At 42.9% G+C, this 17,841-nt stretch overlaps 1 protein-coding gene across 1 annotated transcript; it reads right to left on the reverse strand.

The window, feature by feature from the left end:
• Positions 1-2,170: 2,170 nt before the first annotated feature.
• On the reverse strand, positions 2,171-5,402 carry cnih4 (cornichon family member 4). Its single transcript, XM_026294389.1, has 5 exons — positions 5,280-5,402; positions 4,558-4,626; positions 4,237-4,349; positions 3,939-4,079; positions 2,171-3,834 (listed from the first exon to the last, which is right to left on the reverse strand). The coding sequence occupies exons 1-5, from the start codon at positions 5,346-5,348 to the stop codon at positions 3,807-3,809; spliced, it is 420 nt and encodes a 139-aa protein (XP_026150174.1). The 5' UTR covers positions 5,349-5,402; the 3' UTR covers positions 2,171-3,806.
• Between the last annotated feature and the right edge of the window lie 12,439 nt (positions 5,403-17,841).

Here is a 17,841-nt window from a genome sequence, read left to right on the forward strand (position 1 = left end):
GCTGCCTTCCCACAGCACAGTCTTTTTTGCCACAGCCTAACCCCTGTTACTGTGACAGATGGTGGAGCATGCTCAGGTGAAGGAGGGGCATAGCTGCAGTAGTGGAGATCCACACCGGTGGAGGAGAAGGAGCAGGAGATGAAGGAGACATTGGGTTCTTTTTTCTGCAGCCGGTGAAGTTGTTAATTCCCCTCCACAGCGTTCAGATGTTGATGTGTACATATGTAAGCTTTTTTAGTGTTCATACATGACTATGACTGAAGGACAATTGCAATAGGACAAGTGTTTTAACTTAATTGAGATAAACAGATTTGGTTTTGATGGTCACCAATAATGTCCTGCTTTTCTATTTCTCCCAAGAGACCCATCCTGAAAGCCAGGGTCACGGGGATCTGCTGGAGCCTATCCCAGCTCTCTCTCGGGTGAAAGGCAGGGGTACACCTTGGACAGGTCACCAGTCCATCACAGGGCCACATAGAGACACACAAAGACAGACAACCTCACACACTCATACTCCCTTCTACGGGCAATTTAGATTCACCAATCAACCTAACATGCATGTTTTTGGACTGTGGGAGGAAACCGGAGTACCCGGAGTAAACCCATACAAGCACAGCTGTGAGGCAACAGTGCTAACCACTCAGCCACCATGCTGCCCTCCCAAGAGACCCAAACAAGTTATTGAAGATTGCACAGTTGCTGAGTTTACAGGCACCACAATCTTACTGCACCTGCACAGTTGTTTTTGTTTTATTTTTTTCCAGGATTTGACTTGTATAGCATACACCTCATGGAGTTTATTAAACTTTTTGTTCTCATAAAACAAGTGAGAAACTGAGGAATGACATTTTGGACACAAATACAGAATCTACATAGCTAAAATTACAAAACTATAGCTTGACAAAACAATGAACTAAAAAAGATGTTACAGTAAAGGCAAACTGGAAAAGGTTCAGGGATCTAATAAAAAACAAAACTAGTAACCTCAGCTCCTCTTCTAAAGAACAATGTGTTATTTGCATGTCTCAATTGATTACAGTAAATGATTAGACAGAATATAGAGCGTATATATGTATTTCACTGCTGCAAATTGACCGTGCACACCTATTTTGAGGTAAATTAAGACAAACACAATTTGCCTTTTATTTTTATTTATTAAACACTGAATTTCCCTCTAAATCGTAACAGTGCTGAAGAGTTTAGTGTGAATCAGACATGAACTTTCACCTACAGTTCACCCGAAACTGAAGACAGAATATCTGTACATGCAGCTCACACAGCTCACACAACAGGCCTTGCGTAGTACACAGCAGGCACTGGGCACAGACCTGGGCAAACTCCTACATAAAGAGGGCGCACATCCCTTGTCTCAGCTGAGACCTGCTGATGTAGGAAACGAACAGTGAATGTCACACTCACCTAAATGCAAAAGTCAGACAGTAAACACATCAGTACATAACTGAGATCAGTTGTCAGAATCCAAAGTGCCACTCCTACGCCAGCCATTCTTAAAATACAGGTATTTTGTTCCAGACTCACTAGAAAAAACATTTTATCCCCACCCAGCTGAGATTCCATGCAGCAATATGATCTTTCCGGACATGTTTTAAAAGGACTAGGCTGTGATTATTTTGACTGTTGACACACAATGATACTTATATACACACTGAGGCAAGTATGAATGTATACTGTGTACAATAATGTGTGTGTACATGTATGGCTAATAGCAGAGTTTTATACCATGTGTGAGTATACTTTGGCAAGTCATAACTTTGTGATACACCTTTCAAGGCCGTTTAAAGATTCAGATTTGGTTTTAGGATTCAGGATACAACCAGATTTTGGCTTAGGACAAGGGGCTCAAGGATGCAATGAGTGTCCTCACAGATATAGCTGCACAAAAGTGTGTGCATTTGTGTGTAGGCAGAGTGAAGGGAGCATGATGTGTGCATAAAACATTTCATAACAGGATTTATGATCTATCTGATGACAAGTAGTTTGATAGTATCCTATCACAATAAGGGTTTTCACTACACATCAATAACACTATAATTATCTTATGTTTGGAAAACAAGATAGATGACAGCACTAGAGCTGATTTTTTACCTGTGTGCAATGAGAAAGGAATTATCTCATCTAGGGATGTCAAAGTTATTTCCCCTCCAACCAATCTGAGTCATTTAAATGATTTTATCTGCAGATACATAGTACCAATCGGACACCTGTATTTTCCTGAATAATACATTTGCACATTGCACACATCAAGGACATCAATGTTATTCAGCTCTATCCACTGCATTTGCTTAACAAATGAAAAGCTCTGCAATTTTCTGCATACAAGCTGTTGCTTAATGTATTCATTTTTCATTTTACAAACTAAACTAAAAAAAAATACTATATGGCTCTTGTGACAATTGCACCTACTGCAAAATTAAACCAACTGTTAATAAGGTGTAACAGCTGAACATTCACTTTAGCAACAAAACAAATCAAATGCTTTCTGCCCCATTACAGAATGTGACGAGTTAACTCTGTACTCTGTAGAGTGTTTATTTTTAGGTATTGCATTAGTACATCCCTCCTGACATTACAACTGCCCACTGGAGAGTTTTCCTTTTCTATTTTAAAATACCATTTAAGATGTATTTTCATGCAAATTGTACAGTTTACTGCTATGTAAAACAGCTGACATGAAGCAAAGAATCAGGCTTAGGTTCAGCTCAATAAAGTCAATACTGAAAGAAAATGGATTGGTGAGCCCTGATACCAGTCTCTGAGATTGTATCGGTACATCCATAATCTCATAAACAGACTGTGTTCCTAATCCAAAAAATAATTGTAGGACTGACAAACTAGTCAACCATTTTCACAACTGAATCATAATCAGCAGCCTCATGATATGACTTCTAAATGAGAATACAGTTGAAAAAAAAATTACTTTTGATTCAAAAAACAAAAAGGCACATGTGGGAAAAAGGAGGACACAAAACAGCCTATCACAGAGCTCAAACTGCTAAGTAAGTTTAACTGTCACTGGTCAGGAACAACTTAAGCAATAATGTCAGACACAGCAAAACTAAAGATGACAACAGGATGTGCGTTAGGAAATAGTTCTCCCAGTCTGTTTCTTGCCAATCAAACAGCAAGTTACTCAACAGTCCACCATATCTCTGACTGAGCAACTAATCACGGTTAGGTAGAAAAACATTGCCAGGTCTGATGAATTTTATCATATGGCATAATGATTCCACAGATGAATTTTGCTTTGTGTCAACAGGTCAGGTTGCTGCTGCTGGTGGTGGTGGTGTCATTGTGTGGGGAATATTTTCTTGAAGCACATAAAGGTTCTTAATACCAACTTGCCTTCTGCAGCAAATACAGTATGTAAGATGCCGCTGTGACTATAGAGACTGATTAACCTTTACCTGATAAGATAGACTCTGTGAAGTGGCAAAGCAATAACAGTGCTAAAAAAAAAATCACAATGTGTTTTGAGATTTGAGGCAAAACTGTCATTTTCCCAGTTTGGTTAAAAAAAAAAAAAAAAACACTCAAGCACGCCACCTTCTGTTCAGATGGATAGAAACAAGTCTGCTATTATTAAGTTAGAATAAATGGATTGGAACAGTGATTGTTGTAGGTGATTTTGTCACAATGGTTACTTAAGTATTAAATGGATCACAGTAATTGCAAACATGTTTTCTGATGTTCTGAAAGTTTTGATGCATACATTTCAGGAGCAGGGCAATATTCAGCAACCCTGGATTTTGAACTTTGGCAGCTGGGGTCAGACATCTCTGAGTGCTTTAGTCATTGATCAGAGCCAGGATCATGCTGGAAAAACAAGGTCGTAGAGATATGCATTAATACAGAGGTGACTGAAAGCCTTCAGCATGCCAATACATATCAGTGTGTCTGCATATGCTGTTGCTGCCCACCTGTACAAATAAATGAAGAAGCAAAGCAGATGGTAACCCAGTTTAATCATGGCCTCCTTCATGTGTGACTTGAGCTGACCTCGGTTGTGGATCTCGGTGGGATCGAACACACCTGTGTTTCCCATTGGAACCTTGACATACCTGCAGGGAGAAAAGGGACAAGAAGAAGCCTTACTTCACCATGGACATTAAGAAATGAACTCTAAGAAAAAAATTAAAAACAGGAATCAAATACTTTTTTTACAGCACTGTATTTATTTGACTACAGTATCTACTGTCATATTAACCAATAACATACCTATAAATGTTCCAGACTGCTACAGGTAGGTTGAGGAGGAAGATGAACCAGTGCATAGAGACCAACATCAGCATAGTGGACAGACACTGCCCAACCATCTCTGGAATTACCCACTGGAAACACATGAATGCATCAAACATCAAAAGAAATAACAAATCAAAATACTAATTAACCTTTCTTCAAGAAAATCAATCAATTGTAGCAATGAAATAACCATCACTGTGATAATAATGATATCTCAGTTCAGACAAGAAGTGACAGTGTAGCACAATTAAAAGGCTTCATAATTATGTAGTAATAATCCAGAATAACATGACCTACTTTGTTCAGCTTGGAGCAGCAGGCTCTCGCATTGATGTAATCGCATTCTAAATCAGACAGGGTAATAATCTGAGCTTTAAGTCAAGGTAATAAAGGAAACCTATTTTCACAGTAACATCTTAAAGTTTCTGCTTCTGCCAACCCACCCCTACGCTAAATATACTGATGACAGACAGCATCCATTATATTACTACGTGATTATTAAATATGTTACCAAAGTATCACTTTAGCAAAAACACTGACTTCAATTTGCACACTGTTGTCCTTCAGATAGTTCCAAAACAGATGTCTAGCAATCTTTGAGCAGTGCTCACACCCAGCTGACACTGACAACAATATAAACACACAACAAAACGATACAGGTTCTGTTTTACGTAGGATGACCAAAGAGATCATAGTTTCGATTAGTGCTTTTCTACACAATCTGATGGTTTGTTGTATTTACAGAGATTATCTTAAAGAATAAAGTCAAAAAGCCAGATTACTAACAAACCTAATACAATCATGTGAAAATTAGTAGTTAGGGGCAGTAATAGGAACATCTTGGCAGGCTTATCTTCTTTCACGCTAACCTCTCTTACACCTGGACCAGTGCGGCTAACCGGTTAGCTAGTTACCGTTACTGTGCTAATATATGTAAAGGAATACAAGACCTTTCCGGCAGCCAGCCGCGTTATGAATGAACTCGACATGCCCCAGAGAGTAAACAATGAAAAGGATACGAAGTACACCGAGAGGAAAATCAGTGCACAGCAGTCCACAAGTGACAGAATGAACACTGCCGCTTCCATTTTTCTTCTTCTGTTTGTGATTTGTTTTCATTTCCGGCAACGTCGACAAGTTGATTGTTCTTTTGCTTCAGTTCTACCACCTAGCGGATTGGAGTGAAGCTACAACAACTGAGAAGAACAAATGACACACGACTTCACACACGTGACTTGATCGTAACTAAAGACATAAATGTAATCCTAATAAGACCTCAAATTACTATGATATGTATGTATATTACATGAAACCAGTGCCTACAGCGTTAGTGGAAAGGAAGAAGGGAGGTTATTCTAAAGAGTATAGAGTACATTATATTTATGCTCTTATTGCATTCATCTCTGACTTATTTATATGTCAATTTTCAATTCAGTTTATTTGTATAGCGCCAAATCACAATACAATCATCAAAAGGCAATTTACAAAAAACAAAAAAAAACCCCAAAATCCCTTATGAGCAAGCACTTAGCGACAGTTGGAGAGGAAAAACTCCCTTTAACGGAAGAAAAAACCAGGCTCAGTTTGAGCAGCCATCTGCCTTGACCAATTGGGGTAAGTGGATAGAGGAGAAAGAAAATACCAGTAACAATAAACAACAAACACTGATAGGGCCAGTAACTGCACAGTTTTTTCTTTCTGCATGAGCTACAAACATGGTCTCAGAAATGGTGACTCACATTTATTCAATTCAATTTCAATTTTATTTGTATAGCGCCAAATCACAATACAAATCATCTCAAGGCACTTTACAAAAACTAAAACTAAAAACCCAACAATTCCCTTATGAGCAAGCACTTGGCGACAGTGGAGAGGAAAAAACTCCCTTTAACGGAAGAAAAAAACCTCCAGCAGAACCGGGCTCAGTTTGGGCGGCCATCTGCCTCGACCGGTTGGGGTGAGTGGATAGAGCAGAGAGAAAAGAACAGCAACAATAAACAACAAATAGACACCGCAAGTTGGTGGGGCCAGTAACTGCACATCAGCGATAAACAGCTCCAGGACCAGGGACACCTGCAGAAGGTACAGAGAGAGAGAGAGAGAGAGAGAGAGAGAGCACAAGGTTAGTAACATTCAATGGTGGAATATACATGAGGTGGGAGAGAAGGGGGGGGGGGGGGGGGGGGGGGGGGGGGGTTAGGGTAGGGGAGCTCAGTGCACCGATGGTCCTCGGGCAGTCTAGGCCTATAGCAGCATAACTAACTAAGGGATGGTTCAGGGTTGCCTGAAGCCAGCCCTAACTATATGCTTTGTCAAAGAGGAAGGTTTTAAGTCTAGCCTTAAAAGTACAGAGAGTGTCTGCCTCCTGAACCCAGTCTGAGAGCTGGTTCCACAGGAGAGGAGCTTGATAGCTAAAGGCTCTGCCTCACATTCTGCTTTTGAGAACTCTGGGAACCACAAGTAGGCCTGCACTCTGAGAGCGAAGTGGTCTATTGGGATAATATGGTACTATGAGGTCTTTAAGGTATGAAGGAGCTTGATTATGAAGGGATTTGTATGTGAGAAGAAGGATTTTAAATTCTATTCTATATTTTACAGGGAGCCAATGAAGAGAAGCCAATATAGGAGAAATATGATCTCTCTTGCTAGTTCCTGTCAGGACTCTGGCTGCGGCATTCTGGATTAATTGGAGGCTTTTTATTAAGATATTAGGACATCCAGATAGTAATGAGTTACAGTAATCTAGCCTTGAGGAAACAAATGCATAGACTAGTTTTTCTGCATCATTTTGAGACAGGATGTTCCTAATTTTGGAAATGTTGCGCAGGTGAAAGAATGCAGTTCTAGAAATTTGTTTTATGTGTGAGTTAAAGGACATGTCCTGGTCAAAAATAACTCCAAGGTTTTTTACAGTAGTGCTGGAGGCCAGGGCTATGCCATCTAGAGTAGCTATAATTTTAGAAAAGTTATTTCTGAGATTTTTAGGCCCAAATATAATGACTTCTGTTTTCTCCGAGTTTAAAAGTAAAGAGTTACTGGTCATCCAAGCCTTTATGTCAGTTAGACAGGCTTGAAGTCTGGTTAACTGGTTTGTGTTAACAGGTTTAATAGATAGATATAACTGAGTGTCATCCGCATAGCAGTGGTAATTAATAGAGTGCTTCCTAATGATATATCCTAAAGGAAGCATGTACAGGGTGAACAGAATCGGTCCTAGCACAGAACCTTGTGGAACTCCATAACTAACTTTTGTTCGTGTGGAAGGTTCATCATGGACATGAACAAACTGGAATCTGTCCGATAAATAGGATTGGAACCACTTTAACGCTGTTCCTCTGATACCAATCACATGCTCCAGTCTCTGTAATAAGATGTTGTGGTCAATGGTGTCGAATGCTGCACTAAGGTCTAGGAGGACAAGTATCGAAACAAGTCCATTATCTGAGGCTAAGAGAAGATCGTTGGTAACTTTCAACAGTGCTGTTTCTGTACTATGATGTGCTCTAAATCCTGATTGGAAATCTTCAAATAGTTCATTCCTGTGTAAGTGGTCTGATAGCTGCTTAGCAACAGCTTTTTCTAGGATTTTAGAAATAAATGGCAGGTTGGATATTGGTCTATAATTAGCCAAGACTCCTGGATCAAGACTAGGCTTTTTGAGTAAAGGTTTGATTACTGCAGTCTTAAAGGCCTGTGGTACGTAGCCTGATACTAGAGATAAATTTACCAAGTCCAATAAAGATGAGTTCATTAATGGCAGGGTGCCTTTAAGCAGTCTAGTCGGGATGGGGTCCAAGAGACACGTTGATGATTTCGATGAAGCAACTACTGATGTAAATTCAGAGAGATCTATAGGAGAGAAGCAGTCTAAACATAACTGAGGTCCTACAGATGATTCAAGAGCTACTGTAGTAAAAGATTCATTTATTGCAGGTATAGGAAGCATCTGCTGAATTTTATCTCTAATAGTTGTGATTTTATTTGTAAAGAAACTCATAAATTCATCACTGCTGAGAGCTAAGGGAACACTGGGCTCAACGGAGCTGTGACTTTTTGTCAGCCTGGCTACAGTGCTGAAAAGAAACCTGGGATTGTTCTTATTTTCCTCTATTAGTGATGAATAGTATGCAGTTCTGGCTTTACGGAGAGCTTTTTTATATGTTAGTAGACTGTTTTTCCAGGCTAGAAAAATTTCCTCTAAGTTTGTGGAACGCCACTTCCTTTCCAGCCTTCGTGATGCCTGCTTTAAGGTACGAACATGTAAATTATACCATGGGGCTAGTCTTCTCTGAATCACTAACTTCTTTTTCAGAGGGGCTACAGAATCAAGCGTTTCACGCAGTGAGGCTACAGCGCTGTCAACAACATGATCAATTTGGTAGGGAGTAGGATTAAGGCAGCTGCCCTCCACTATGTTTATACTTGGCATAGATGCAAATAAAGATGGAATCATTTTCTTAAATTTATTAACAGCGTTGTCGGATAAACATCTGCTGTAGTGGAATTTTCTTCCAGACGCTGCATGATCCATCATTTTAAATTCGAAAGTTATTAAAGAATGATCTGACAAAACAGGATTTGGGGGAAAAATTATTAGATGTTCAATTTCGATGCCATAGGTCAGAACAAGATCAAGGGTGTGATTAAAACAGTGGGTGGGTTTATTAACGTTTTGAATGAAACCAATTGAATCTAATATAGAATTAAATGCAATGCTGAGGCTGTTATTTTCAACATCTACATGAATGTTAAAATCTCCCACTATAATGACTTTATCTGATCTAAGCACTAAATCAGACAGGAAGTCAGGGAATTCAGTTAAAAACTCTGAGTAAGGAACAGGTGGACGGTACAAAATGACAAGTAGAACTGGTTTTTGTGTTTTCCAGTTTGTATGTGAGAGACTAAGAGTGAGGCTCTCAAATGAGTTATAATTGTTCTGAGGATGAAAGTTTAATAATAAGTTTGACTGGAAGATTGCAGCTACTCCTCCACCTCGACCTGTGCTTCGAGGAACATGATAATTTTTATGACTGAGGGGGGTTGATTCATTCAGACTGACATATTCATCCTGCTGTAACCAGGTTTCAGTAAGATAAAGTAGGTCAATTTGGTGATCAGTTATCAAATCATTTACAGAATATTATAGTTAATATTTTTGAGTACCAAAACAGACATTGTTGTGCTCCATAAAATAGATGGGCTCCAGAGGTTTTTCTCTCAGCAACAATCGGCCTTGTTCTTAGCCACAATGCAAAACTCACCTGAGCTCTTCATGACCTGTTAGAGGACAGCACACAGTAAACAGGACTGTGATAACTGTAATAGGTTTTCATGACTCCACAGTGCAGACACTGGTGTGGCTGTGAGATGAACATGAGGTCCAGCAGTGTGTTCTTCTCTGTGGTTGCAGCAGTGATGACTTGTGCATATCCCCTGGACTTGAACTGATCCAGTATTGGTTTGCTTCCATTGGATAAAAGGTTCTCATTGAAATCACCACAGACAATGATGGGGTGACAATCCATGATCTCCAGTGCATCCAGAAGGCTTCCCAGGTTAGACAGGAATGATGTCACACTGTAGTCTGGAGGTCTGTATACAGCAGCAACCAGTGCAGGAACTGGGCCTTCAACCTTCAAAGCCACAAACTCAAGGTCGGTCACATTATGGATGTACTGTTTTTCATGCACTTGAATGTCACCTTTGACATAAACAGCAACTCCACCACCACCTCTGTTGGCCAGTTGTGGGAAATTTGTGTAGGACACATGTCTGTTACGTTTGAACATGTTGTAACCCTCTAAATGGAGACTCTCTGCAACAAAGGAGCCTTGGAGGTGAGTTTCAGTTAGACACAAAACATCTGCCAGACACAGTTCATGATGGCTCTTGATGTCACTGACATGAGAAGGCAACCCTTCTGTATTATGGTGGACAATGGTCAGAGTGTCAGGTCTGTTCAGTGTTTGTGTGATCTGAAGAAGAGGCATTGTGTCGTCCATGTTGGCTTGTCTCATGGTCTCCAGGGCTGCAGTGATTTCTGTGTTAGCATATATTTTACTGTCATCCATGTCCAGTAGGTGCAGTCCACTGAGAGAGGTCACTCTGCTGACAGCTACATAAGCCATGCCAGGTTCAAAGACGGACTTTAGTGAGACCACAGCTGATTTGGTTGTCATACCCTGAACCTTATGAATTGTACATGCAAAGGCCAGTTTAATGGGGAACTGTCTGCGTACCACTCCTTTCTGTTTCAGTTTCTCCTCTGCTCTCTCTATGTACACTAGATTGGCAGGATGTCCTGGTGCTTTGTTATGGCGATTCCTTCCAGATGTTTCATTATCCATCCTCAGCCCAAACATAGTGACATGTGCAGAACCATTTTGTTCAGAGGTGACTACTCTGACTAAAGTAGCAAATGAACCATTGACTAGTCCCTGAGAAATATCCAGGTTTCTGGTGAGCATGACACGAGCTCCCTCAGAAACTTGTAGTGTGTCTGGTAACTCATTCCTGCCTCCTTTAAATGGGTTGGCTTGTCTTGTCATTCTGCCAGTTCGTGGATCCTTTTTATAGTCGTCTGCATCGATGTTAATGGTCTGAGAATGGAGCTGAGTTAATGTTGCAGAATTGTGAGCATCTACCTGTTTGTTGGTTGCTAAAATATGCAGGACATCAGGTGGACAAAGTTGTGGTTCAGTGACGGCTTGTGACAGCAAAGCTCTGTCTGCTTCAGACAACTCATCTGACTTGTCTTTGACACGGATCCTGTTCAGCATCTCTGCAAAGGCAACATCGTCTTTCTGACGCATGATCTCAGTCAGAGTGATCATCTGAAGGTGTTCCTGCCACAGGTCAATCTCACACGGGTCATGTACACACAGAGGTTTAGCCTGTCGGACTGGTGGCAGCTGATAGAAGTCTCCAACAGCTATTACTGACATCCCTCCAAAGGGTCTCTGGCTGCCTTTGATCTGTTTGAGTCTGACATCCACATAAGCAAAAAGGGCCTTTGACACCATGGACACTTCATCAATGATAATGTTTTCAGCATTTATCAGCTCTGATCTGACTTCATCCAGTTGGTTACCCAGTCCTTGAAATGGAGGCTTTAGGCTTCTTGGCAGCTTGAGCAGAGAGTGCAGTGTTGTGTCTGATATATTAAGGTGTGTCAGATTAACCACAGCCCCTATTTGGATGCTGAAGGTTGCTGCATGTCTCCACAAATGAACGGAAACCTGGCTGGTGTCCTTAAAAGAGAGAGAGAGAGAGAGAAAGCTACAGTAAATTTACTCTAGCCACTTAAGTGTTCAATTTAATCAATTCAATTTATTTATATAGTGTCAAATCACAATAAAATCATCTCATGGCACTTTACAAAAAAAAACAAAACAAGACCAACAGAGTCTGCACGTTTAAGTAGATATTTATTTATGCAGCCTACTTTACTCTTTCGCTGTTTCTCTCCAAACACACCCAAAACCTGCCCAAGACATTGTATAGTGAATATATTAATATGATTAATGAAATTACCTGCTGCAACGTGATGACTTTAAGGGGCACAGCGTCATTTCCCATGACAATCTTTTTAATTGCGGAGAGCTAAACAACAGTGATAAGGTGTTTCTGTTAATTATAGCCAACATGCACACCACTTGTCAGAACACTATATGTTTGGACTCAACAAGGAAACATTTTGAAAGAAATAAACTGACCTCTACCACCTCTCCCTCCACCGTCACCATGCCCTTTGCGTCGTTGCAGTTGCAGAGTTGTGTAAGTGTTGACACTGGATGGAGGAGTTGGTGCGCCTCTCTCCTCAGGTCCTCAGGCACTTTCAGTGGTGCAGTCTTAAAAAATAGGGTATCCTTTGTCACGTTGACAAAAAATGGGGGGGACTGGCCCCGGAGGGAGAAACCCCTCATAATATATCCCTGGCCCTCAGTAATTTTGGAAGAAAACTCTTCATAAAGTGTAAGTTTGGTGATTGACGCACCGTCGCTAATCACCGCAGCTTTGTTGTTTTTTACAATGGCTGGTGTCACTTTGCCATTGCTTTCAAAATGCCATGCCAAAACCTTCTTTTCCTCCTTCATGGCCAGAACAGAGATGTGCAAGGGGGGCGGCCGGTAAAATGGTGTCGCTGGTTTCTCCCACAAGACGCTTCTTAGTGCCATTCTGAATTAAAAACATACAGACCAAGGTCTTCATTTCAGATATGTGAACTGTGTTTCACTGTTAATATCACGATAGTGAATGTGGCATTCAAAACTTTACCATTGTATCTCTGGTATACTCTAAAGCATATCCATAGTTCATAACTATCTCTAAACAGTTAACATGAAAACTGTCACTAAGCAATTTTCTTTCCTCGGCCACCGGGGAGCGTCTCCTGTCTTTATCTTTCCACCGCCCTAGGTCGCTTCTTTTAACTGCTCATCCTTGCTATCGTTATGGACGTTTGTCTCTTGTCTCAGTAGACTGACGTCTTATACTTGCTTCAATTAATTACGCTAAATTATTTCTACTCCAGTATTAGCCAACGGCTCATTTGCAAGAATGTAGCTAGCTACCTGGGTAACGTCTAACGTTATCCTCTCTTTATTAGCTATTTACTTAATTTTAAAAGCAAGTCTTGGACGGAAAAATAGTTACTACAGATAGTCTAATCTTTAAGTCACCCGTCTATTTATACAGTCAAGCCCGAAATTATTCATATCCCTGGCAAATTTTGACTTAAATTTACTTGACTGTACATCTATCTGTCTGTCTGTCTATCTATCCATCTACCTGTCTGTCTGTCTGTCTGTCCGTTTGTCTCTTACGCTGTCTTATGCTCTGCCTGCCTGTCTGTGTGAAAACAATGAATGTGGTGTAGAAAAGTGTGTGTTGACTGTCTGGGTATAATAGCTCTTTATCACTCTCTCCACTTAGTAAAATTTTTTATGAATTTAAGTTTGACAGTAAATGCAGAATTTTCTATGTAAAAAAGTCATACTTTTTCAATTTCAATTTCATTTCAATAGTAAATAACTGACCAAAATTATGTCATCCATATAAGGTAAAATGTAATTGTTTGTATTTTTGTTTGTTTGTTATTTTTTTTCCAGCGTTTAAGTTGTGAATAATTCCTTCACCCAGATATCAAATCTGTGCTTCTCAATCCTTTTCCGTGACAATGCAAAGACCTCATAAATGCTGCTTTTGTCCAAAATAAACACCAAAAATCTTTTCTGACACTGATGCAACCAAGTTCGTTTTGCAGAAGAAAACTTGCAAAGCAGGCGTAGAGTAAGACGCACTCAAAAACGGCTTGGTGTGGTCGACTGACCTCACTGCCCTCTGCCCCACTCACTGACCAGCTTGTTACGGTTCTGCCAGACTTTTCCCCTGGCAATCATCACAAGCAGTCTCACCTGTCCCCTGGTCACACACCTGCACCTCGTCTGCACTCCCCCTTCTGTATATATGGACTTCCCTAACTCCTACTCTCTGTCTGATCTCCGTGGCACTCCCTTGGACACACCGTTCCTCGTTTCTCTTGTATGTTGTGAGTACGGCAATAAATACCTTATAAACATGTTCCTTGTTCCTGTTTCCCTTGGTGTCCGTCACAGAAGATCAGACCAACACCGAACTCTCAGAAGGAGTAACCTCGGACGCTTTTCCCAGCCCGATTCTCCCCGGTCCATCCCTCACTCTCTTTCACCTCGATTACCACCGCCAGTTATCCCAGCCGAGTCAACGGAGCAAGACCGACTCCTCTCCTGCCTGCCATGGGTCGGGCATACAGCCACCTGGCCAAGGTGTTGGCTGTGACCGAGAAGTGCTGTGTACAGAATGCCCCTGTTGAGGAGGTTTGGAAGGTGTGTGAGTCCCTCACCTTATTCCAGTGGTCAGTGTCTCGATCCTCTGCCTTCCCAGTACCTTCTCGCCGGTCACCGCCTCCAGCTCCGATTCCTGAGCAGCCGATTCCCGAGCAGCCGATTCCCGAGCTGCCGACTCCCGAGCTGCCGACTCCCGAGCTGCCGATCCCCGAGCAGCCGATCCCCGAGCAGCCGATCCCCGAGAGCCCCGAGGCGCCACAGCGTCAGTCGTCATCTTCGTCTCCAATTCTGCTGCCACTGCTGCCAGTCCCAATCCCTCAGCATCGCAGCCTAGACATATGCGCCGAGGCTCCTTGCCGGCCTATTCCGGCGCCTCGGTGTCGTTTACGAGGCTTCCCTACCGTGCGAGGAGCCCCTTCAGTCTCTCCGCCACCGGCGCCCTCAGCCCCTCAGTCTCCTGTCACCCCGAAGAGACCGCCGCCTCTACTACCTGGGCTGCCGGGCCCGCCTCTGTTCCCAGAGCTCCCGGTCTCGCCTCCGTTCCCAGAGATGCCGGGTCAGTTTCTGTTCCCCGAGCAGTCCTTCCTGGATTCGGTCCTTCCCAATACTCTTCCGGACCCTATCATGCCCGTATTGTTCCCGGGGCCTCCAGCGTCCCTTCGGTCTCCAGCGGCGCCAGAGCGTCCTGAGTCTCTGCCTCCACAGCGGCTGCTGCCTCTACCGCTGCCCCCGGAGCCGTTGCTTCTACAGCTGCAACGGCCACTGCTGCGGTCTCCAGACCCGCGGTCTTCGCAGCTACAACCTCCGCCGTCTTGGTCTTCTCAACCTTCTCAACATTGGAGCCGACGCAGCCGCGGCCTCTGGAACCACCGCGGCTGCAGCAGGTGCAGTCCGCACCAGAGCTTCCTCAGCCGCCAGAGCCAGAGCCAGAGCTTCCTCAGCCGCCAGAGCCAGAGCCAGAGCTTCCTCAGCCGCCTGAGCCAGAGCCAGAGCTTCCTCAGCCGCCAGAGCCAGAGCCAGAGCTTCCTCAGCCGCCAGAGCCAGAGCCAGAGCTTCCTCAGCCGCCTGAGCCAGAGCCAGAGCTTCCTCAGCCGCCAGAGCCAGAGCCAGAGCTTCCTCAGCCGCCAGAGCCAGAGCCAGAGCCAGAGCCAGAGCTTCCTCAGCCGCCAGAGCCAGAGCTTCCTCAGCCGCTAAAGCGGTCCGAGCCAGAGTCCCTCCTGTGGTCCGAGCCAAAGGCCCTCCTGCAGTCCGAGCCCGAGTTCCTTCAGCCCCCAGAGTTGCCTCCAGCGTCCCCAGAGTTGCCTCCAGCGTCCCCAGAGTTGCCTCCAGCGTCCCCAGAGTTGCCTCCAGCGTCCCCAGACCTGCCTCCAGCGTCCCCAGACCTGCCTCCAGCGTCCCCAGACCTTTCTGAGGCACCTCCGCCGCAGCTGCATCTTCCGCGGCCCCCAGAACCGCCGCCGCCGCAGCTGCAACTGCCTCAGCAGCAGAAGCGGTCCGAGCCCGAGTTTCTTCAGTCGCCAGAGCCTCCAGTGTTACCAGAGCTATCTCCAGCATTCCCCGAGCCTCTAGAGTTGCCGCTTCCGCGGCTACCACCGCCTCTGCCGTGTTCCCCGGAGCCACCGCCTCCGCAGCTGCCCCCGCCGATGCCGCGGTCCCCGGAACCTCCGCCTCCGCAGCTGCCACCGCCGTTGCCGCGGTCCCCGGAACCACCGCCTCCGCAGCTGCCACCGCCGTTGCCGCGGTCCCCGGAACCACCGCCTCCGCCGCGGCCACCGCCGATGCCGCGGTCCCCGGAACCACCGCCTCCGCAGCTGCCGCCACCACTGAAAAATGTGTGCAGTTCAATTCACATTCAGTATCTGCTACCCCAGTGGTAGAAAAACACTTTCAGTAACTCTCGTACTGGTGAATTCAGCCTATTAACAAACTTATATTTACAAATTTACACAACAAACTATTAATTACTGACCTAAGTTAGAAAATACAAGACTACTGTAGAACTCAACACATAAGAAATATCATCCACACTGTGTCTTACATGAACATTCACAAAATATGATTTTGAAGATTACAAATGTCCAGGAGCCGTACTGAAAAAGACATACAACGCTAAGGTCGCCATTTTGATCATCTTACTCACTCACATGGTCTGCATCTTAAACTTTGTCAAAACCACTCTTTATCACTTGAAACTTTGTGAAACTGTACCAAAAAGTTTTATATGGTCCTTAACAATAAGTTGTACTCGGGTTACATATGCTACTAACTTGTTTAAGATAGTAAGAAGCAGAGTCAGGAGACGTTAGTTGTGTTTGTTCCGCAGGCTGCTCTCAATCTGAGAAGCGGAAGCCTGACGACTACACTCTATAACGCTCACTTTGGTGGATACTCCCCCTTGTGGTTTAATTTGGTAATTACATTGAAAAACAGTACTCTAATTGCCATTACTAAAACATATATTCGGCCTTTCTATACACAAATCAAAACACGATTGTGACAATACATTTGTTGGTGTCACACAAATTCTATTTTAAACTCACATCAGTCTGGATTGGATTCAGACCTGGACAGTAAGTAACAGTGACTGTAAGGTTGTTAATGACATAGTCTCTGCAATGGAGAAGAAAGAATCCTGTGTTGCACTTTTTATAGACCTATCTAAGGCCTTTGATACAATGGATCATACTGATTGAAAAACTTCAATCACTTGGTTTTGACAGCAATGCTTATAAATGGTTCCAGAAATAACTAGGTGGAAGACGTCAAGCAATAGTTGCACAAGGTTATCAGTCAACTTTTCTTAAAATCACAAAAGGTGTGCCTCAAGGTTCAATTTTGGGTCCAATGCTTTTTATTATGTATATTAATGACCGTGCCTCTTCAATTAAGAACAGTGTTGTTCACTTTTATGCTGATGACCCAGTTATGTATTCTATCCAAGAAGCATTTTGTAATTTGAAAAGGGATTTTCTAGCCATCTAGAATTCTCTGATTTAAAATAAACTTGTTCTTAATCCTGACAAAACACTACTATATGTGCTTTACCAGATCACAAATTGATGACTCTCCTGATTTATCAATTAACACTATAAATAGTATCCAAATTAAAAGAGTCACAAGCTATAAATACCTGGGAATATGGCTACATGAATGCTTTTATTTTAAAATGCATGTTGAACACAAGTTTAAAATTGACAATGAAATTGAGCTTCTTTTATAGAAATAGGCCATGCTTTACTTTTGAGAATAGAGTAAAAATTGTACTCTAATGCAGATATAATTTATACATATACCTCTGCACAAGTTCTCAAAACCTTGGATGCACTTTAATCATAGTTCATCACAGGAGATGGCTTTGTGTTTTATATGAGAAAGTTTGGTGGTCATCTCTTTCCAAGAGCTGTGAACAACACTATTTTTTTAAACTATAAAGCCATTTTTGATTTTAGGAGATCAAAAGCACCATGCCAGTCAGTCTGCATTGATGGACAGGAGATAAGAGACTGTGCAGACCTTCAAGTACCTGGATGAAAAACTGGAGTGGTCTGCCAATGTGGATGCAGTGTACAGAAAAGGCCTCTTCTTCTTGAAACGGCTCAGTTCGTAGTCTCTGCAGTGACATGCTGTTCATGTTCTACCACACTGTCATGGCAGGTACACTGTTCTATGCTGCTGTCTGTTGGGGGAGCGTCATTACGGACAGGACCTGTAGGCGCCTGGACAAACTGATGAAAAAGGCCAGTTCTGTGCT

The sequence above is a fragment of the Mastacembelus armatus genome, chromosome 16, assembly GCF_900324485.2.
Source record: "Mastacembelus armatus chromosome 16, fMasArm1.2, whole genome shotgun sequence".
Classification (NCBI taxonomy): domain Eukaryota; kingdom Metazoa; phylum Chordata; class Actinopteri; order Synbranchiformes; family Mastacembelidae; genus Mastacembelus; species Mastacembelus armatus.

Bases quoted from the DNA above. Each gene is read 5' to 3' on its own strand.
- cnih4 (XM_026294389.1), bottom strand. From the start codon at position 5,348: ATGGAAGCGGCAGTGTTCATTCTGTCACTTGTGGACTGCTGTGCACTG. The intron at 4,627-5,279 runs GTATCCTTTTCA...CTTAAAGCTCAG, and splicing joins TTTTCCTCTCGGTGTACTTC to ATTATTACCCTGTCTGATTT. The intron at 4,350-4,557 runs GTAGGTCATGTT...ATGTGTTTCCAG, and splicing joins GCTGCTCCAAGCTGAACAAA to TGGGTAATTCCAGAGATGGT.